Source organism: Balaenoptera physalus (genome assembly GCF_965194825.1).
Source record: "Balaenoptera physalus genome assembly, chromosome: X".
NCBI lineage: Eukaryota > Metazoa > Chordata > Mammalia > Artiodactyla > Balaenopteridae > Balaenoptera > Balaenoptera physalus.
Window position 1 is genome coordinate 37,222,836 of NC_138903.1, and position 22,483 is coordinate 37,245,318.

General features: G+C 36.0%; 1 protein-coding gene across 8 annotated transcripts in view; it reads left to right on the forward strand.

Annotated features, from left to right (window-relative positions):
• Nucleotides 1–22,483, forward strand: part of USP9X (ubiquitin specific peptidase 9 X-linked) — a 120,245-nt gene that overhangs the window by 25,584 nt on the left and 72,178 nt on the right. For all 8 annotated transcript variants that reach the window (XM_082446329.1, XM_082446323.1, XM_082446325.1 and 5 more), the window contains 9 exons: nucleotides 4,776–5,029; nucleotides 9,081–9,226; nucleotides 11,787–11,866; nucleotides 13,937–14,049; nucleotides 15,673–15,891; nucleotides 18,485–18,600; nucleotides 19,054–19,305; nucleotides 19,382–19,520; nucleotides 22,129–22,281. In XM_082446329.1, the coding sequence (XP_082302455.1) occupies nucleotides 4,934–5,029; nucleotides 9,081–9,226; nucleotides 11,787–11,866; nucleotides 13,937–14,049; nucleotides 15,673–15,891; nucleotides 18,485–18,600; nucleotides 19,054–19,305; nucleotides 19,382–19,520; nucleotides 22,129–22,281 (1,314 nt within the window). In that variant the 5' untranslated portion in view covers nucleotides 4,776–4,933. The remainder of the gene's footprint in view (nucleotides 1–4,775; nucleotides 5,030–9,080; nucleotides 9,227–11,786; nucleotides 11,867–13,936; nucleotides 14,050–15,672; nucleotides 15,892–18,484; nucleotides 18,601–19,053; nucleotides 19,306–19,381; nucleotides 19,521–22,128; nucleotides 22,282–22,483) is intronic.

Consider the following 22,483-nt stretch of genomic DNA (forward strand, 5'->3'; position numbering starts at 1 on the left):
TAGTTCCCCCACCAGGGTTGAACCCAGGCCCCCCCTGCATTGGGAATGCAGAGTCTTACCCACTAGACCACCATGGAAGTCCCTGGATCTTTCTTTTTAAATCCAGTCTATCTCTGTGTTTTGATTGGATTTTATGAGCCATTCACATTTAATGTCATTATTGATATAGGTGGATTTACATTTGCCATTTTACTTTGTTTTCTATATCTCATGGCTTTTTTGTTCCTTTCTTCTTCCTTTACTGATTTCTTTTGCCTTAAGTGAATGTTTTCTAATGCATTTTAATTCCTTTTAATCATTTTTTCCACTATGTTTTTTGTTAATATTCTTTTAACAGATTTATTGAGACATTCACATACCATACAATTCATCCATTTAAAGTGTACAATTCAATGGTTTTTGTCCTATCAATTTTTAAAAATTGTGTTGAAATATATATATATATATATATATATATATATATATATCACAAAACTTGTTACTTTAACCATTTTAAGTGTACAATTTAGTGGCATTATTTACATTCACAATGTTATACAACCATCACAACTATTTCCAAAACTTGTTCATCACCCGAAGCAGAAATTTTGTAACCGTTCTCCAATAATTCTTCATCTTCCTTTTCCCCCAGCCCCTGGTAACCTCTAATTTCTGTCTATGAATTTGCCTATTCTAGATATTCATGTAAGTGGAACCATACAGTATTTGTCCTTTTGTATGTGGTTTAATTCACTTAGCATGGTGTTTTCAAGGCTTATCCATGTTGTAGCATGTATCAGAACTGTATTTCTTTTTATGACTGAAAAATATTCTTTTGTATGGATACACCACATTTTGTTCTTTCATTGGTTGATGAACATTTGGGTTGTTTCCACATTTTGGCTAGTATGATTAATGCTGCTGTAAATATTTGTGTACATGTTTTTGGTGTGGATGTATGTTATTTCTCTTGAATATGTACATAGGAGTGGAATGACTGGGTCATTTGTTAATTCTGTGTTTAACTTTTTGAGAAATTGCCAAACTGCTTTTCAAAGGGGCTGTACCATTTTGCGTTCTTGCTAACAGTGTATGAAGGTCCCACTTTCTCCACATCCTCGCCAACACTTGTTATCTGTTCTCCCCTTTTTTGGGTGGTAAAATGTACATAATATAAAATTTACCATTTTAACTTCTGGTGGTTTTTTTGGCTGCACTGTGCTGCACGTGGGATCTTAATTCCCCAGCCAGGGATCGAACCCGTGCCCCCTGCATTGGGAGCTTGGAGGCTTAACCACTGGACTGCCAGGGAAGTCCCCTCATGGCATTTTTGTGGGTAACATTGTTCCAGTTTTAAAGACCTGGAAAATGAGTGAGAGTAGTTGTTACTGGCCTTTAAGATAGGGCAGCTTGTAAGTGGCAGAGGTGGGATTTTGAATAAGAGTTATGTTTGAATCCAGAAGTTATTTTTACTTGCTCCATTCCTCTGTCTTGCTCTTAATCAACCTAGCACATTAAGGAAAAAGTATTCAATTCTTATGTGATGGTAGAGAGATGGCTGTTGAAAACAGCAGAATAGAGCAGAGTATGCTATGCTGAGACCTGCTGTACCTGGCCAGCAGCGTTGGAAATCTAGAAATATGGAGAACTTAGAGGTAGAAGAAACTGAGAAACCAAGAGACAGAAAGGTGAGAGTATATAAGGGATAGGGATGGCAAGCATCTTGAGGCTTTGCCAATGGAATACTGTGCAAGAAGCAGAAGGTGATTTAGTTCTGTGGTCTGAGAGAAAGGTATTTTGTTTGGGGAGAGGTTTCATTCAGACTGCCACCTTTTCCATTTACCTTAATGTTATTTTGTTGAAAGGGACAGTCCCTTAGTTATCCACAGAATGCTTTTGTCTAGAATAATTTGTCCTCTGATTTTTGCCAGATATTTTTGATTTGTCTGTGGATGGAGAGTTATTGGGATGCATGTAGATGGGACAGTGTTGAGCATAAACAAAACAACACAAGAATATAATTTTAAGATGTTTTAACTCAAATAATCTAACGTTAAAGGAGTGCAAAGCAAGAGAGCAGTTAGTGCTGTGTGTGTGTGTGTGTGTATGTGCATGTTTTTTATTGTGGGAAAAATATATAACCAATTTACAATTTTAACCATTATTAAGTATAGTTCAGTGGCATTAAGTGCATTAACGTTGTGCAACCATCACCACCATCCATCTCCAGAACTTTTCATCTTCCCAAACTGCAACTCTGTACCCATTAAACAATAATTCCCCATTTCCTGCTCTTCCCAACCCCTGGTAACCACCCTTCTACTTTCCTTCTCTGACTGTAGGTACCTCATATAAGTGGAGTCATGGAATATCTGCCCCTTTGTGACTGGTTTATTTCACTTAGCATTACATCCTCAAGGTTCATCCAAGTCAGAATTTCCTTCCTTTTTAGCACTGAATACTATTACATTGTATGTATATACCAAATGTTGTTTATCCATTCATCCTTGGGTTGCTTCCCGGAAATAATTTTTGAAGAGCGATAGCATTGGTTTAGTGGACAAAGTAATAGAATTAATTTTTTAGACTTACTTTCTATCTGTGCTTTGGTCAAGTCACTTCTTAGAGCTGTGGTTTTCTAATTTATAGGAAAATGCCACATTCTATGTAAAGTGTAAGGATTTACTTTAAAAACACCACTTTAATTTTGGTGTGCCTCAGGGTTCGTCCCCCCTCCCCAACTTGCCCGACACTTGGGAATATATTATGCTATTTCTTCCCACCCCCCAAGATTGTGACCTCCTCACTTTCAGAAGGAAGTGTGTATTTGGGGGGCTCCCAGATGATGCTAATGAATCCGTCTCCCACTCTTGTGAACATTAGCGTTCTGTTCAAGACCCCCAAGTTCTCCTTCAATTCCTGACTTATAGAGTCAATTGTCTAGTGGATGTTTTCACCTCTGTTTCAGTGTCGAAAACTGTATTTGTCACTGCCATCACTGCTACCTACTATTCTCTACCCTCCCCTTTGAAAAGAAGTAGAAAGGAAAGGAAATTTGAGTCCAGGATTGTATAAGCCAAGAAAGCTCAGCCTCAAGGGAGGTGGGGGTAGTGGCAGCCAGTTGTGGCTAACGTTGAGAAGAGGGCAAACAGGGTGAACGGCGAGGGGCAGTCATCTGATTATCAGTTAATTGTCAATTAGTAGAGCATTGATGATCTGTGAACCAGACCTCCCCCACCCCCAAATGTACATATTTACAAAGTTTTGCATGTAATTTTAGGGGCGTTAATCCTCAAACCCATCCATAGACCTTAGTTAAGACCCAGTGGCTTAAAACAGTTTTGATAGCTTAGATACAGCTAGATGCTGAGAGAGAATGGAAGAAGTGAAAGGGAAGGGAGAAGCAGAGGCATTCTGTTTTAAGATTTGGGGGGAAAGGGAAGGACAGAGGTTGGTGATTTTTCATTTCAGTAACAAAGATTCAAGCATATTTATAGGCTAAGAACAAGGTTTCCAGGAAAAGATTGAGGGAGCATCATTCATTGGGGATCGTGAGCAGTGGGATCAAAAGAAAGAGATTGGAGCAGATTTGAAGTAGAGAGAATGAAGTTGAATTGGTTAGCTGATATTTTGAGTGGTAAGAAAAAAAAATTTAAACAATTTGCCAGCCAACCCAAAGTGGCTGAAGAAAATGATAGGTGGGTTCTTCTGGGTTTTAAAATTGTCTACTTCACATAAAATTCTTTGTTAGTGTATGTAGGTTGTATAAAAATGGAAAACAAAAGTGAAAGGGAGGCTGTTCAGCCATGTTATCTTTTAATTGTTTTTCCACTTTATGTATTAAAGATTTTTCTGTTTTTAGCCTCCCCAGTACCCGATGTTATCAGTCTTAAGCTTTTTATTATGCCAATTTGGTAAGTGAAACAAAATCTTGTTAGAATGCCATCTCTGGGTTAAGTGATTATATTTAAGCTTGAAGTAAATACCATGGACTAAATGGAAGTGTGGTTGCCTTATAACCAAATATCTATAAATCAGTCAGCTGAGGTTCTCAATCTCGTGGTACATTAGAATCAGTCATGGGGGAGATTTTTTGAAAAGTACTGATGCCTAGGCTTAACTCCTGAATATTGTAATTTATTCAATCTGGAGAGGGGTTTGGACGTCGGTGTTTTTAAAAGCACTTTGGATGATTTTACTACACAGCTAAGAATATAGAATTGAGGGTTTGGTGGTATTCCTCTATACACCTTTGCCAGATTTCTGCAAAGAGGAATTCCATTGTTAAACAGTTTGGGTCTGTAGCCCTGTCATGGCCCTGGGAGTGCCTGTGGCCAAAACCTTCCCAAAAGGGGAGAGTCAAGGTCATTTGACAAAATAGGTCGTATTGGAGGAGTAGTATACAGTTAACAATCAGATTTTATTACTTGGTTTATGTCTTAAATACATTGTAGGAATGTGTATATTCAAGGCATTAGCAAATTGAAGACAGTTTTGCCACTCCATAATTGAATCGAAATGACAACTAAGTAAATACCTTGATAATGTCTTTGGAATCCCAGGAAGAAACTGAAATATTATAAGGCTATACTTGCATGTTTTCTTGACATAACTGCTGATGTACTGTTATCAGTTTATTAAGTTAAATATAGTATTAATGAAACGAGCTTTTCAGCTTTGTCCTCTCTCTCATTTATATAACCTGACTAGATTCACTGGTAATATTAAATTCGAACAATTCCTTAGTTCATGTTTTTTATGTCTAAAACAATGTGCTTTTTTTCTTCTACTTGTAGGTTATGCAATGGTCTCTGCAAGATGGTTTATTCTTGAATTGGAGCTTTTTAAGACTGACAAATGCTGGTACTTCATCTTCTATAAGTGGACTATAATTTCTTTTTTCAAGACAACTACATAAGCAGACAAAATTGCAAAGATCTGCCCTGTGTCGAGTATGACAGCCACGACTCGTGGCTCTCCTGTAGGAGGGAATGACAACCAGGGCCAGGCTCCTGATGGACAGTCTCAGCCCCCCCTCCAACAGAATCAGGTAGGACGTTTAAGATACTAGTTAAAGCTACATTGGTGTGTCTATTATGGGATATTAAATAATGGAGCATGTTCTGAATAATTTGTGAAGTAACCATAAAACTGTTATTTTAAGAAATATAAGCATAGGTCTTACACAGTAACAAGAAACTCAAGTGCTGTAGATAGTGATGCTTGGGTACGCAGGTCCCCCCCCCTTTTTATTTCCTGGTGTCTTATACTATCAATAATCATTAAAATCAAGTATTTAAGCCCTGTGTCAGTTCCAGAGCAAAGCATTAAATCATTTGATGTAGCCTATGGTTAGAGTATGGACTCAAGTCATATTGTTTGTGTTCAAATTTTACCTTTGCATCATGCTAGCTTTGTGACTTTGGGTAAATTATATGACCTTTACGCCTCAGTTTTTTAGCTATAAAATAAGGATAACAATAGTATAACTACTTCGTAGGATCATTAAGAGGATCAAATGAAATAATGTTTGCAAAGAGCTTAAAATAGATTTTGGTATCTAGATTTTTATGCTGGCCTCAAAACTCATAATATTCTTTCTTCTTCTATTCTCTGGATGAATTTGTGTAAGACTTCAGTTATTTCTTCATTAATTATTTAGATTTTACTGGTGAAACCATCTGGCCTGGGGCTTTATTTGTGGAAAGGTTGTAATTGCAGATCCAACTTTTTTTTAAAATAGGGGAATTTTCTGATTTTTTTTTTTTTTTGGTGGCTTTTGGTAATGTGTTTTTCAAGGAATTTGTCCACTTCATCTAGATTGTCAAATTATTGGAGTAAAACTTTATAATATCCTTTTTTATTCTTTTTAATGTCTTAGGGTCTGTGGTAACATCTCCTTTTTCATCTCTGATACTGCTAATTTGTATTCTCCTGATTACTCTTTCCTAAAGGAATTATCAATTTCATCAAACCTTCCCCAAAACCAGTTTTTGGCTTTAACTCTCTCCACCCTTCCCACTTACATGCTTTTAACTCTTATTTCTTGTTCCCTTTACTTCTTTTGGGTTTGGATTGCTGCTCTTTTTCTCATTTCTTGAAATGTAAGTTTAGATAATTAATTTTCAGCCTTCTACTGTATGCAGTTTTATACTGGGACATATTAAACCGAATAAGACAAACATTAAAACTTGTGATATGCAGCTCAAACAGTACTTAGAGGTGAATTTGTAGCTGAGGTGCATGCATGTGAATCACAGACTTGCTGCTTACAGTTGGTACATGTTTGTGTAGAATTCTGTATGGATAAGTTTTTAGGCAAAAGTACTGTTATTGTAGAGTACTTACATTTGTCATTTGTGATTAAGTTCTTATTGTCCAGCTATTATAGATTACGTATTCTCTCTATTACAGGTATGATAGGAAAGAGCTGCATGTGTGTGTGTGTGCACGTGCGCTGGGGCACTTTCCCTCCCTCCCCCCTTCCCCCCTTTCATCCTCTCCCTCTGCCATTTTAGAGAAGTGAGCAAGTCAGGTTTTAATGGTTTTTTTCCAAATAAATGTCAACTTTATTCCTTTTTCCTCTCCAGTTCCCACTTTTAGGACATGTAATACTTAAGTATATGGTCACAAGTCTTGGACAGAGTCGTTAAGTCTTTCCTGTGTCATAAATTTGTTAGCCAGTACTCATGTTTCTTTAAACATAGTCTGAAGTTTATGTTGGATGCCAGAGATTTACATTTTTAAACCAGGAGCTTGTAGTTTGAGTTCCAGTATCTTTTGCTCTCTCTTTTCTGTTTCATACCTGCATCGTGCATGGACTTTTAACTTCTTCTGCAGTGTTTGTGGTTTGCATGGCTTTAGACAGAAATTAAATCTCCAACCTTACTTTTATTTTAAGGTGTACTTGATAATTCTAAGAGCTCTTGGGTTTGTGATACTCAGCTTAATATTATGTATCTGCATTATGTCCTCTTCCTTTAAATAGCTCTTTACATTTTTGAGGATGAATGATAATTAAAACAAACAAAGGAACAAACAAATTGTTTTTTTGGGCCGCACCACTCGGCTTGTGGGAACTTAGTTCCCCAACCAGGGATTGAACCCAGGCCCTCAGTGAGAGCACGGAGTCCTAACCACTGGACCGCCAGGGAATTCCCACAAATTGCATTCTTAACTATCTGTAGAATCCCTCTTTCACTTTCTTATTCTTTACTTTTTAATGTTAGGATTTTAGTTATTTCAGAAGAAGATTTGACACTTACTGGACCAAGAGGAAGCAACCATAGCATTCATTAATCACTACCCAGCTTACGGCTTACTTTGAAAATGCTTTTTTCATATTGGCATAAAGGGAATTTCTAAAACCAATCAGATTTTTCACTTAATCTATAATAGTTTTTAAAAGGGTGTTCCCATAGGAGAGAATTTTAGGCTCTAGTATATATAATAAAGCTCAGTGATAAATGAAACAGCCTTGGCAAAGGCCCTATGGGATGAACACTCTTGGGAGATGTTCATGGGAGGGTGCAGACTTTCTGGAATGGAATTTAGTAAAATATATGTCAGTAGCCCTAAAAGAAATAATTTATACTGTTGTAGTAATTATATTTCCAGCGTTCTGTCCTAAGGAAAAATTGAAGTTCAACACAAAGATTTATATATAAAAGATTCAGTATAGTTTTGTTTTATGTTAGCAATAAAAATTGCAGAATGCTAAATGTCCCTTAATTTTGTTTAATTAATTTAATACTATGTGGCCATTAATCAGCTCTTTAAAAAAGATTGTTTATGATGTGGGAAAATACTCAAATGTTGAATGGAAAAGGACACAGACTTAAGCAAGTATAATCCCAATTTTATTGAAAACTTATACATATATATAGACAGGATTTGGGGGGGTCACATAGAAGAAAAATTGCAAGGAAATAATTGAAAATGTCATTGGTGCTTATCTGTTGGTGTGGTATTGCAGGTATCTTAATTGTTATTTTTGTCTAGGATTTCTGTGAGCATGTATATAATACATATATACTAGGGGAAATGGGCCTTTTTAAAAAGTAATGAAGCAGACTTCCTAAGTTACATACTTGAGATGCAAATATTTCTGTTGGGCTTCTAAAACTTGAATTCTGTTCTGTAGATTTTTGCCTTGAAACTAGCCCTATAGCACCTGCGTAGTGTTCGCCATCTTAAGTAAAAGTTTGCTGTTTACTTGCAAATTGGCTGTATGAGTTCATACATAAACTTTGTAAGTAGAATATATTAATGGTGGTATACCCACCTGTCTTCAATACAAGTACTTATTTATGCATCTGTTCAATAAATGCTAAAATGATAGGGAAAGGGGCCTTCTTCTCTAAAAGGGCCGTCAACCTACAGTAGGTAGAAAATTCAAGAATATACGAGTAAAAGTCAGCTTAAAATTTAGATTAGTCTCAATTTGAAAGAGAAAAATACCATCTGCTTTCAAAATTATTAAGGGTCATAAAAGTTCATTCACTTAATTGTGGAAATATTGTACACAGCTAAAATATGGGGGGAAAGAAAAAGAAGCACTAAGAATGAAGAATGAAAGAATAAAATTAGCCTTATTAGTTGAAAATGATGTGACTTATTTAGAAACCACAATGAAGTTTTAATTGTTTGGATAATAGTTGGAGACTAGGGGAATTGTGGAATAAAATTTATTTTTTCTCTTCAAAATGAAAAATAAATGTTATGTCAGAAACTTTTTAATCTGCAAAATGTGTACGATAATTTCTATCATGAAGGGCTCATATAATGGGAAATGTAGGCGGAGAAGCAGCATACACTGTGGATAAGAGCTCAAACTTTAGAATTAGACCTGGATTCAGATCCTGACCACAGAATTGGAGCTGTGTGACCTAGGGCTAATTACTTATTGTCTGAGTTTGTTTTTTTCATCTGTTAAGTGGCAGAAGAATACTTCCTTAGGCTGTTGAGGATTAAATGAAATTATTTTAAAGCATAGTAGCACAGAGACTGCCTGAAACATCATAAACTTACAATGATCATATCTTCTTTAAAAGTTTACATTATTTCCCCCTAATCTGTGTTGGTGTTTGAATTTAATTAAGACTTCATCGCCTGATTCTTCCAATGAAAATTCCCCGGCAACTCCCCCAGATGAACAAGGTCAAGTTGATGCCCCACCACAGCTTGAAGATGAGGAACCTGCATTTCCACATACTGACCTGGCAAAGTTGGATGACATGATCAATAGGTGAGTTGATTTTGTTTTGCTTTTTAATGTGTGTCATACAGAGGAAAAACAAAAGTATTTCAGCACAGTGATTAGTACTAAGAAAAGAGAAAGAGTGGATAGGAATATCCCAGTAACCATACTGCCTCCTTAAATAGCCTTAACATCTTAGTCATTGCCACGTACTTTGCAACCCATGGTTCTTAATGGATTTAAAAAATGAAAGGAAGTAACAGTGTCAATAAAGTGTTCAGATTACTGATGATCACCCTAGCTGGTGTGTTACTGAAGTAGAACCGTATGTGTGATTTCCCGTTTTTTTTTTTCTTATTGGCATGTGGGTTACTGGATGACTTTAATACTTCTTGCGTGGCCCTGAGGTAAACCAGGTCATAAGAAGATTGAGATCCTCAGAGCCTGCCCCCTTGTGAACCCTTGATTAGTTTGAGACATTTAACCATCTCAGCTATTTGTTTCTCCTGATCTTCATCTCAGGGGAGTGGTTCAGAGTATGCATTTTCATACTCATAGCACAAACATTCACCCACACCCACCTCCCCCGCCCCACGCTTTGATTATTTGGAGTAAGACTCTTGAGAGAGTGAAAGCTTAAGCTTGTATGTATGGGAAGGAAAAGATTTAAGGAAGATATGGGAAGAACGTTTCAGGGAACCATCCTGCATGTCTGTGGTCTTCACCAGGCTGTGAGCTCAACAAGTGAGTCCTAGGGAGGTGTGACACATCCCTCCAACCCCCCAAAAGAAGAGTAAGGAAAATACACTTATAGGCACTTACTTGCCTTAGTAAGTTTCTTTTTTTTTTTTTAAACTTTGGGTTTGTTTATTTGTTTATTTATTTATTTATGTATTTATGTATTTATTTATTTATGGCTGTGTCGGGTCTTCGTTTCTGTGCGAGGGCTTTCTCTAGTTGCGGCAAGTGGGGGCCACTCTTCATCGCGGTGCGCGGGCCTCTCATTATCGCGGCCTCTCTTGTTGCGGAGCACAGGCTCCAGACGCGCAGGCTCAGTAGCTGTGGCTCACGGGCCTAACTGCTCCGCGGCATGTGGGATCTTCCCAGACCAGGGCTCGAACCCGTGTCCCCTGCATTGGCAGGCAGATTCTCAACCACTGCACCACCAGGGAAGCCCCAGTAAGTTTACTTTTTAAAAATCAGTTAACACCATTACATATATAATGTCAGGGGAAATAGAAACTCTTTGCGTTTTTAAAAAAACATTCTGATTACATAAGTAATATAATGTAAGTACATCTTGTTAAACATAGAAATATATTATGTCAATAATGTTCTTTGTAATTTCCTCCGTAGATACACACCTCCCAACCAAAAGTTACTACTAACAATAAGGTGTACATTCTTCCAGGTTGTCTTTGTGTTTATTATCATATGTGCTGCTTTCTGTACAAATATGGAATTCTTACTATAATATCATTTTATAATTTGTTTTCCTCACTTCATTTATTTTAAATATTTTTCCTATTAATAAATATACATTTAACTCATTGTTTTTAGAGGTATATTTGAAAGAACACATTAAATGTCATTCTTCTGGCAGATGCCTATAGTAATGGTATATAATGAATTAGTCAAACAAACAGTTGTATAAAGTTGTAATGTCCCTGCCCATTCTCTGTAGCAGAGTTATGATAGCAAAAAGTTGTACTGCTGCTTTTCAATTTTTGTCTGGTGGTTGCTGACGATAAAGTGTACTTCTTATGCTCACTCAAGGGCAAAGTTGCATGTTAGCAAATCTGCAGGGGGAGAGAAACACAAGTGATGTTTTTTTATGTAAATAAAAACAATGAGAAAGGGTGGTATACATTTGTTTCTAATAGATTATGTGGTCATGGAGCACTTTTTATCAAAATGGGGGTTTTTGGAGCACTGGGTAAGTTGGGTGGTAGTGAGGGATGAAGGGGTAGGAAGAGGATGGACTCCCATATGGTTGGGCCGCTGGCACTGGGAGCAGAGAAAGCACCACCTGGGTGTCTGCTGCATCGTTGTTTGAGGGAGGAGGGTGCCTGTGGAGGCATAAAGACTTGGAGACCTGCGTCTAACTTAACCTTCAGGAAAAAGTTGATGAGGCAGAAATTAGTCATTTGCCACCTAGATATTTTCTTCTTTGTGAGGAAGTGGATGACAACTAAGAGGTTCATCATGTCTCCTTTAACCTGAAGCCTGAAAGAGCACTTTCCTATGAACTCTAACAAATAGGTATCCATTTACGTGATACTTGATTATTATAGTAGTTTTATATTCTAGTGATACTTGATTATTATAGTAGTTTTATATTCTGTGTTATTAAAATAATTTTATTTTCCCCCTTCTCTCATTGCTATATCTTTTGTTTGACAGTTCCTTAAAAAATTTTTGTTTGTAGAGACGACAGATGATGCTTAGTCCCACAAAGCAGATGTTCTGCCAACCTTGTGGTTTTAATATTTTAGTTTCATTTTAATATTTTCATGGTGAGCTGAGTAGTTGTAATTAGTAACTCATTTATAGTGCCTCTTTCAGTGTTCAACCAATAAACATCTTTTTATATTATTAAAACCCTTAGGCCTCGATGGGTGGTTCCAGTTTTGCCGAAAGGGGAATTAGAAGTGCTTTTAGAAGCTGCTATTGATCTTAGTAAAAAAGGTAAGTTTAAATGGTCTTATGCTTTCCATAATGTATGCTACTAGCTAATAGTTTCACTTCATGCCTGAAGACTTTTTCTGTGTATTCCTAGACTAGAACATTTAACTAAGTTTTCTTGCTATGTCTTATGATTTGTCCCTAGAGCAAGGGTTCATATCCTTTGGACAGCCTTCAAGGATGTTTGTGAACTCTCTGAAGTTATACATAAAATTTGTATATATTCATATTTAAACTGTCTAGCTTATGTGTTGATTATTCTTTAATACACAGAAAAGGTTTGGATTTTCTCTAAAAGAAAAAAAAGACCGAAAGATGAGGTCCTGTGTTTTTTAAAAAAAATAACCCAATAAAAAGGAGTCATGCTGTTATTCTTGTCTAGAAGTAAAAGCTTAATTTTGGAATTAATCATTATTTTTTTCAGTGACTAGTTTTCTTTAGGTGCAATTGAATTCTCTTAGTAAAGGGCTACTATTGTAATATCTACTCATCTTTAAGGCATTGGAGATTAAAATAAACAGCAGTAACATTTCAATTTCTGAAATAGGGTAGCCATGGATGTGTTCTAATTATCAATAGGAATTATCACAATTGAAATTAAATGTTGTAAAAATTATTGTCTTTAGTACCTTGCTTAAGTCTGTCTCATGCCACGGCAAGGGTAAAATTTCCTTTGTCTTAGAGTAATTACCCTCCTTCATTTAAGGAACGTGTCTTTACACCTTATTAATCTTAGAAAACCAATCTAATGAGCTATGAAAATGCATTATCAGATTACCATTGTTTTCACCACTCAAATTTCTTTTGTTCATTTACACATTTACTCATCAGTTCAGCAAATTTTTGAAGACTTCTGTCCTAGACATGTTTTAGGTCCTGACTGTACAGTGATAGGTAAAAACACACAGTGGTATTTCATTTAATATCATTGACATTCATTGGACATGCAATCCCCTCCTCCTCCCCATATTTCTTTGGGACCATGGTTTATTTTAATTTTAGACAAGGTTCAGATTTTTTAAACTACAGTACTGGGCTTAAATGTCATGTCTTTTGTACATCCAAAATCGTATAATACTCTTATGTTCAAATTGAATGGCTTTTCATTTTGTCATCAAGAGTTAAAGATTATTTTGTGTGTCTGGGGGCACGTAGCTCTGCTGCCTTTCTGAAATCCGGTGAAATTAAAAGAAAGATATAAAGAAGCGTAGATGTTGAGCCAGTGGAAGAGACTAATACGGAAGATGATAATTTATCTTTAATCGATTAAACTCTTCTGGAGAATAGTAGAATAGTATTTGATGTCAAATGGATAATGTACAACCAAAATGAGATTTTAAAAATAGTTGAGAAACGTCATTTTAAAAAAAATTTTTATTAATTTTATTTATTTTTGTCTGCGTTGGGTCTTCATTGCTGCGCACGGGCTTTCTCTAGTTGTGAGCGGGGGTTACTCTTCATTGCGGTGCGCAGGCTTCTCGTTGCGGTGGCTTCTCTTGTTGTGGAGCACGGGCTCTAGGCATGCGAGCTTCAGTAGTTGTGGCACATGGGCTCAGTAGTTGTGGTGCACGGGATTAGTTGCTCCGTGGCATGTGGGAACTTCCCGGACCAGGGCTTGTATCCATGTCCCCTGCATTGGCAGGCGGATTCTTAACCACTGCGCCACCAGGGAAGTCCCCGAGAAACGTCATTTTAAAAATTTTAAGATTTGTTGTCAGAGAGTAAAATACTGTGAAGTATATTTAAATCCCCTATCACATGGTACTCATAACCATTTTGTATTTAAGGTCGGTCCAGTGTCATAATTTGAAATAGTTTCGATTCATCTTAATATTACTTGTATTAATGTACTTTTATACAGTTAAGTATTTTTGAAATTCATTGAAGATTATTTTTGTTTCTGAATCTGTTACCTTTTTGACCTCTTATACATAATGCTGTGAGTTTTTTTCCAAAGCTAGTCGGCATTTGTTAGCTGTATTTTACAGTTATTACTTTTTATCATATAATTGGACATTGTAAGACAACCAGAGAAATATTTTGTTTACATTAATTTTTCTCTCCTTTTCTTAGGCCTTGATGTTAAAAGTGAAGCATGTCAGCGATTTTTTCGAGATGGGCTAACAGTATCTTTCACTAAAATCCTTACAGACGAGGCAGTGAGTGGCTGGAAGTTTGAAATTCATGTGAGTCTTTCATTTGAATTTAAAAAATCAGATTTATATAGTGATGAGTGTGTTTTCTTATATAGTATATTTGGTTATATATTTGATCCATTAAAGGATTTTAAAATGAGAAACTTTAAAAATACTTTTTATGAGTTATGATTTCTGTTGAAAGAAGCATGATCATTTAGAATGAGTGTGAGATTTAGAGTTAGAAAACATTGGTTTAATCTGTCTCCTTGGTTCTCAAGTGCCTTGTGACTTTTGACAAGTGACCATATTTCACTGAAAATATGACAGTTGTGAAATGCACCACTCACTTACTTTATGTACCACTGAGGAAGGAAAACACCCAAGATGGGGAATCTATTATCTGAGACACAAAGGGTCAATGCAGAGAAATAAACTTAACATACAGAAAGAAACACCAAAGAAACCTGCACATTTCAACTTTGGCACCTGGTAGAGGGAGAAAAAAATCTCTTAAAAACTTAAACCACAAGCCAGTATTCAAACCGTTTTGAAGGCTGAATTCAAATCAGAGTTGTGGTACAAAAAATATCAAATGGGGAACTTAAAGTGGTCTCAGGTTGGTGGTGTCCCCAGATGACTGGCAGAAACCAAGACAGATCTCTACAAATACCTTCAGTCTAGGTAAATGCACTATGCATTGATTATGTGATACAATCAGATTCCAGAGATCTTAAAAAGTGAAAAGAAATGTGCATTTTTAGATTGAAGTACCATAATTACTCCAAGTCTCTGTTCTTGTTTATATTATGGAAATATGGTTATAAATTGTGAAGCAGGGCATATTTTTATGCCCTGTGAACTATTTCTCAAATATAACCATAGCATAAAAATACCAACATCTTCTAATTCAACATGTAAGTTTTTAAGTATAGAATGGAAACTTTGGGAGTGGTATCAGACTTTTTTTTTTTTTTTTAAAGAAATTCCTTTATTTTTATTATTTATTTATTTTTAGCTGTGTTGGGTCTTCGTTTCTGTGCGAGGGCTTTCTCTAGTTGTGGCAAGCGGGGGCCATGCCTCACCGCGGTGCGTGGGCCTATCACTGCCGCGGCCTCTCTTGTTGCGGAGCACAGGCTCCAGACGCGCAGGCTCAGTAGTTGTGGCTCACGGGCCTAGTTGCTCCGCGGCATGTGGGATCTTCCCAGACCAGGGCTCGAACCCGTGTCCCCCTGCATTGGCAGGCAGACTCTCAACCACTGCGCCACCAGGGAAGCCCCAGACTTTTGTATTGAGGCGTAGATAGCAAACCTACTCCGTCTGGGATATTTGATGATACATTGTTTAGATTTTAGAATTGTTGCCTCTAGTCGGAAAATTGCATAGAGAAAGCAGTGGTAATTTGCATCTTGTCTGGGGACATGGAGCAGTGCCTACTTCATTTTGTAAGTCATTGCAAATAACCTTTGAAAGTAGGTACTTTATAAATTATAAAGTAAATGCTAATTTCTTTTTTGATACATCAATTTGATCCCAATATTAGTAAAATTAAACATAACTCAAATGATCGGTATAGCACAGTTGAGAGGTCATTATTAAGATATAATTAATCAAGATTGGAAGATATTTCTGTTCGGAATGGTTTGATCTCATTAATTATTCTTTATATAACAGAGGTGTATTATCAACAATACTCATCGCCTGGTGGAGCTATGTGTGGCCAAGTTGTCCCAAGACTGGTTTCCACTTCTAGAACTTCTCTCCATGGCCTTAAATCCTCATTGCAAATTCCATATCTACAATGGTACACGTCCATGTGAATCCGTTTCCTCAAATGTTCAGTTGCCTGAAGATGAACTCTTTGCTCGTTCTCCAGACCCTCGATCACCAAAAGTGTGTTGGTTTGTTATTTTCAAAGTTAAATATTACAGTTGTTTTGCTCTGCTATAGAACTTTAAATGATCTGAACCTACTGTTAACATGGAGGAGGGTAATTTCACATTGCTCTTAAAGGGATTTTGCATTATTTTGTAATTTTTTTTTTTTAATTTAAAAATATTTTTGGCTTTCTCCATGTAGTTAGTCCCCATTGTCTTCTGCCCAGCCTCTTGGGAAATAGTCATAATTTGGGTTGGTATGAAACAGAGCATATTTTTCCTTTTAAATAAGAGTAGAGTAGGAGATTACGTCTTTGACCAAGGCCTGGCTAATGTGTCATAAAACTATAGAAATTACAAATGAAAGCAAAATAGCAAAACTTACAAATATCAATGAAATATATATAGCATACATAAACTTAAAAGTTCTCCAATGTAAATTTTCTATGCCAGCATAAACAGAATGTACATTAAAAAATGTATCCCTGAGCTGTACTTCTTTTAATAAATATTAAATAATTAACCATATATAATTTTTAAATTTTAGAATTTAGGAAGACTTTTTAAATATTGATGACCTTATTTTTTTTAAAAAAACAGGAAAATTTGAATATATATATATATATTGTTTGGTTTATTCTGTTAAAAGTGGAAATCATCAAAAGTTATTGAACTTAGAGCTGAGAGTTTCTGGTATTTCCCAAGGTTCCTGTTCTTGCCACTTCAGACTTTTTTTGTTTGAGTAAATCAAGTTAATATTTAAATAATGGCAATCTCTAAAATATACCTGTATTTTTTTAAAAATTTTACTTAATTTTTTGCTCTATAGGTCAATAGTAATCTGTAAGAGTCTCGATGGGAACAAGTTGATTTAGGATGGTTTCTGGTTGAAGACATTTTTATATATCTTTCTTTGAAGCCTAGCTTTTCTTGAGTATTACTAATTTTTGAGTATTCCTAATTGCGTAAGTGTACATTGCAGCTGAAAACATGAGATTAGCTTTAGACTTTCTTTGTGCACATATATATACTGTGTTATATATACATAACTGTTGAGTTTATCAGCCTAGTTGTCTCATTCCAGTTACTGGAGAAATAAAAATACATTACATAATAAGTATGTACTTTCTTAGAATTGCTGAATGCCAAAAGGGAGCTGGTGAATTAAATGCTCAGATTTTTAATTTCTTTTTAAATAGCTTAATGATTTATTGCAAAATGAGCATCCATGTAACCCACTCAGGTCAAGAAATGGTCAAGAAATAGTACATTGTCACTCCCCGGAGGCCCCCTTCCACACTGCCTCCCAATCATTGCCCCCTCCGGCCTTCCTAACTTTAAGTAATGTCCTGACTAATAAAATCATTTCCTTGCTTTTCTTTATAGCTGGACTCAAGCACATGTCCATAATCCCGGTAGTTTAGTTTTGTCTATTTAAAATACCTTATGAAAATTAAATTGACATAAATTCTTTTGTATCTGACTTTATCTCAACAGATTTCTTTGTAAGAATCAGAGTTTTAATTGTTTTGATTTAGCCTTTTAAGACCAAATAAAAAGGAAAACATTATAATGAACTTACATAGAAATACGGTAGTTGATTTATTTGAGAATTTAATTGATTTAGAGTCTCATAAAAATCATATCAGAACTACCATAGTGTCTCTTTAAAGCAGTTACCTTTTACTTAGTGTTTTCCCATTGTCCTGAACACTGCTTTTTGTTGTTTTTTTTTTGAATAGCTGTAGAAACTACTTTTGCTTAAGACTTAAGTAGAGAAAGTGCCCCTTTGTCCCCCTCTTGTTTTTCTTCCTTCAGTGACTTCCAAAATGTGGCCTTTTAGAAGAAGGCGAGGAATTAAAGGTTGTCTTAAGTACATGACTTTTTAGATACATTTGATTCTTTTATCTATATAAGCTTTTGATTCCTTTTTAATTTGCCTATCCCAGCTGCACTGTACTTGTGAGTTACTTGCTATCCCTTAGAGAAGAGGTTGAAAGATAATTCTTACTATTGTATTGTGGTACCTCTAAGATGAGAACTGGGTGTATTCACATGAGTCAGCACAAAGCATCAACCAGCATGTTCTAGTTAGGAACAAAAAATAGAATACCAGGGATTAGTTTTTAATGGATAGGTCACTCTTTGGCTTTAAGATTATTGTATTTCTAGGGTGTTTGTAGTTATTCACAACTACAACAAAAAATAAATTCAAACAATATCTTAGGTTACCAAATACCTTTTTTTTTTAGAGTCTTTTTACCCCCTTAAATTTTTTAAAATAGACCTTCAGATAATAAGGTATTCTCATATGGTGGGATCTCTGAGATAGAAGCGTGGCTTCTAATTCCTGTTCACCAGCTATATCGTTACAAACAAACAGCTGTGCCCTAGTGATCTATACTACTACTTATGCTTTTCTCACAGACAGGATTACTGTGAACAATATGCAATATTTCGTGTCTTTTTTCAAAGATGGTTTTACATAATAATTTTCTTTTATTGAATTTCCTGTTTCTAGTATGTTTCAATCAAGAAATTACTTCAGATAGCATTTCCCTCCCCCCAAAAGCAGGAAGTTAACTTTTTTATTAACTGTATTGTTGCAGGGTTGGCTCGTGGATCTTCTCAACAAATTCGGCACTTTAAATGGGTTTCAGATTTTGCATGATCGTTTTATTAATGGATCAGCATTAAATGTTCAAATAATTGCAGCCCTTATTAAGTAAGTTATGTTTTAAAATTAATCTTCAGTGCATTATAGAAATTGCTACTTAATTGCTTGATAAAAATTGTTTCGTTTTTCAAATGTGGTTTCTTCTCTTTAGCTGGTAACTTGCATTTTTTATTTTTTTTAACGGAAATTACTCTGGTTTATTTTATTTTTATTTTTTATTATTATTTTAAAAAAATATTTATTTGGCTGTGCCGGGTCTTTGTTGCGGCACGCGGGATCTTTGGTTGCAGCATGTGGGCTCTTAGTTGCAGCGTGCAGGATCTAGTTCCCCAATCAGGCATTGAACCCGCACTCCCTGCATTGGGAGTGCGGAGTCTTAACCACTGGACCACCAGGGAAGTCCCCAGATTGTTTTAAAGTAATAGGTACAGTCTGAGTTCAGTCCTGGTTGAATTGTAAGAGATTGAATATTAAAAGAGATTTTTGTCTTTCTTGTTTCAGACCATTTGGACAATGCTATGAGTTTCTCACTCTTCATACGGTGAAAAAGTACTTCCTTCCAGTAATAGAAATGGTTCCACAGTTTTTAGAAAACTTAACTGATGAAGAACTGAAAAAAGAAGCAAAGAATGAAGCCAAAAATGATGCTCTTTCAATGATTATTAAATCCTTGAAAAATTTAGCTTCAAGGGTTCCAGGACAAGAAGAAACTGTAAAAAATTTAGAAATATTTAGGTTAAAAATGATACTTAGGTAAGATATTTACCTCTTGAAATAATTACTTATGTGAATGTTTAGAATCGTATTTAGCACTGAATTTCTCTTACAGATTATTGCAAATTTCTTCTTTTAATGGAAAGATGAATGCACTTAATGAAGTTAATAAGGTGATATCTAGTGTATCGTACTACACTCATCGGCATGGTAATCCTGAGGAGGAAGAATGGCTCACAGCTGAACGAATGGCGGTAAGTCCTTTGATTCTACTTTCATGAATAATAATCTATCTAAGGCAAAAATCAGAATAGCTCTACTTAAAGTTAGTAATATTAACATTTTAAAGAAAACTTTGAAATTGGGAGGTGTTTGGATTGATTTACAACTCTGTTAATCCTGAGAACTTTTTGTGATAACATGGTTTATTTTTTGGTATATTTGGTGATATATAATTGTTTGATGATAATGGATAGCTTAGCACATCTTTGATAAGCTTACTGCTGAATGTAGGTGTTCTGAAGTAATTATTAGCTTGTCAGGTGGGGGTTGAAATTGAGTAAATAAAGGTGATTTGGAGAATAGATTGGGTAGTATCTGGTAGCTGTTGAATGAAGTGGCCTATTCATTTGACGAATTCCACTTAAAGATTTTAAAATAGGAAATATAATTATTAGAATAAGATACACATGAGTTAATGTTTTGTTATCATTGTAAGGACTTCGCTTAAGCACTTATATTTACATCATTTTGATGTTGAAAGTTTAGGAAACTTTATTTACCCTAGGTAATTTGCATATATTATAGTTTAAAAATGAATAAGAGGGCTTCCCTGGTGGTGCAGTGGTTGAGAATCTGCCTGCTAATGCAGGGGACATGGGTTCGAGCCCTGGTCTGGGAAGATCCCACATGCCGTGGAGCAACTAGGCCCGTGAGCCACAACTACTGAGCCTGCGCGTCTGGAGCCTATGCTCTGCAACAAGAGAGGCCACGATAGTGAGAGGCCCGCGCACTGCGATGAAGAGTGGCCCCCACTTGCCGCAGCTAGAGAAAGCCCTAGCACAGAAATGAAGACCCAACATAGCAGTCAGTCAATCAATCAATAAATAAATAAATCTTTTTTAAAAAACCCAAAAAACCCTTGACATAAGTGAATCCATTTTTTAAAAAAATGAATAAGAATGCTACTTAAATATTGGTTGAATAACTTTAGCGCATACTGTCTGACAGTACTGAGGAGACATCTGTAAAAGAACTGTCCTTGACCTCAAGGAGGCCTCAGTTTAATAGGGAAAACAGTGATTAGAATGTGATAAAAGGTATGTGGAGGATGCCTAGACACATTGGCCCTGTGTTAGGGGTCAGGTGGTAGTTATCTAGTTTTGTGTATCTGGTTTGTCTGTTCACCTTGTGGAAAGTCGAGCACAGAGCTACTCAGTGTGGTCTGAGGTCTGGTTCTGGTCCTTGAGCTGTTGCCAAGGCTAGATGAATATGGCAGATGGCATTGAGTGTTTAGAAACTTCTGTAGCAATTTGATATTGCCACATTTTAATTGTATTCTACAAAAATACCTGTCTGTAATAGATTAGAAGTAAAAAAGGACCTTTACCAGCTGAGAAGTGTACTTCTTTTCTCTAGCACATTTTGGGGCTAAATACTTCTTATTCTCATTAAATTGAATAGTGTAAAATCATACAGTGTGGTCTGTTACCTTTGTATTGTATCATGAGTTAGTTTTCTTTTGTTGATTTAAATATTAAATAAATACCTGTCAAGCAATATAGCATAGTGTTAGAGAAACACAGACTTGGGAAGCTTTCAGCCTTGATTCAGATTCTGGTTCCAACACTTCTGAGCCTGTTTACTTTTCTGTAATAGGGTAATACAGCCCTCATTAGGATTGTTTAGAAGATTAAAAAGCTAATGGATAAGCAATAATAGTGTAATTGGTTAATAAATAAAAGTAAAAAAAAAAAAGTACCTTTTCACCCAAATCAAAACTGGTATAAAAAAATCTAAAGATCCTAAAATGGGTCCTATAACCCACCATACCTAAACCATGGTGATCACTACATTTATTTATTTATTTATTTTAAAATTTATTTTATTTATTTATTTTTGGCTGCGTTGGGTCTTCGTTGCTGTGCGCAGGCTTTCTCTAGTTGTGGCGAGCAGGGGCTACTCTTTGTTGCGGTGCGTGGGCTTCTCATTGCAGTGGCTTCTCTTGTTGTGGAGCACTGGCTCTAGGTGAGCAGGCTTCAGTAGTTGTGGCTCGTGGGCTCTAGAGCACAGGCTCAGTAGTTGTGGCGCACGGGCTTAGTTGCTCAGTGGTATGTGGGATCTTCCCAGACCAGGGCGCGAACCCGTGTCCCCTGCATTGGCAGGCAGATTCTTAACCACTGTGCTGCCACCAGGGAAGCCCAATTGCTACATTTAAATAATAATTTTATGAGTAAATGCTGGAGTAAAATCTTTTTAATGATTTCACTGTTTCTAATTATGGAAACATTTCTGTATGTGCAAAATTAAGTTCCATGAAATTATTGTGATTTTTCATAATTCTGTATCAAAAGAACACATAACCATGTTACATTAGTGCATTATATTTTGAGTTTTTAAATTCCTCCTAATGTTTAAAAGCGTGAACAAGGGACTTCCCTGGTGGTTCAGTGGGCAAGACTGTGCTCCCAATTCAGGGGGCCCTGGTTCGATCCCTGGTTGGGGAACTAAATCCCACATGCATGCTGCAACTAAAAATAAAGAAAGAAAGAAAGAAAATAAACCCTGGAAGCTAAAAGTGTGAACAATACTTTATGTATATATTTTTAGAAGCTTTGAAACAAGTGTTTGAATTCTATTTAGGAGTGGATACAGCAGAACAATATTTTATCCATAGTCTTGCGAGATAGTCTTCATCAACCACAGTATGTAGAAAAGCTAGAGAAGATTCTTCGTTTTGTCATCAAAGAAAAGGCCCTGACCTTACAAGATCTTGATAATATCTGGGCAGCGCAGGTAAGGAATTTAAGATGGTGGCTCTTTGGTTTGTAAAAGAAATGTACTAAAAACTAAAGAAATGGTAGTAGTTGTAGTTAAATGGGATGAAGACTTACACTGTTTGACTTTCAGTATAAGTAAATGCTTATTGTTTACAGAAGTCCTGTCAAGAATCCTTTTGAGATGGCCAGTAATATTTTTAAAATAAAAATATTCCAAC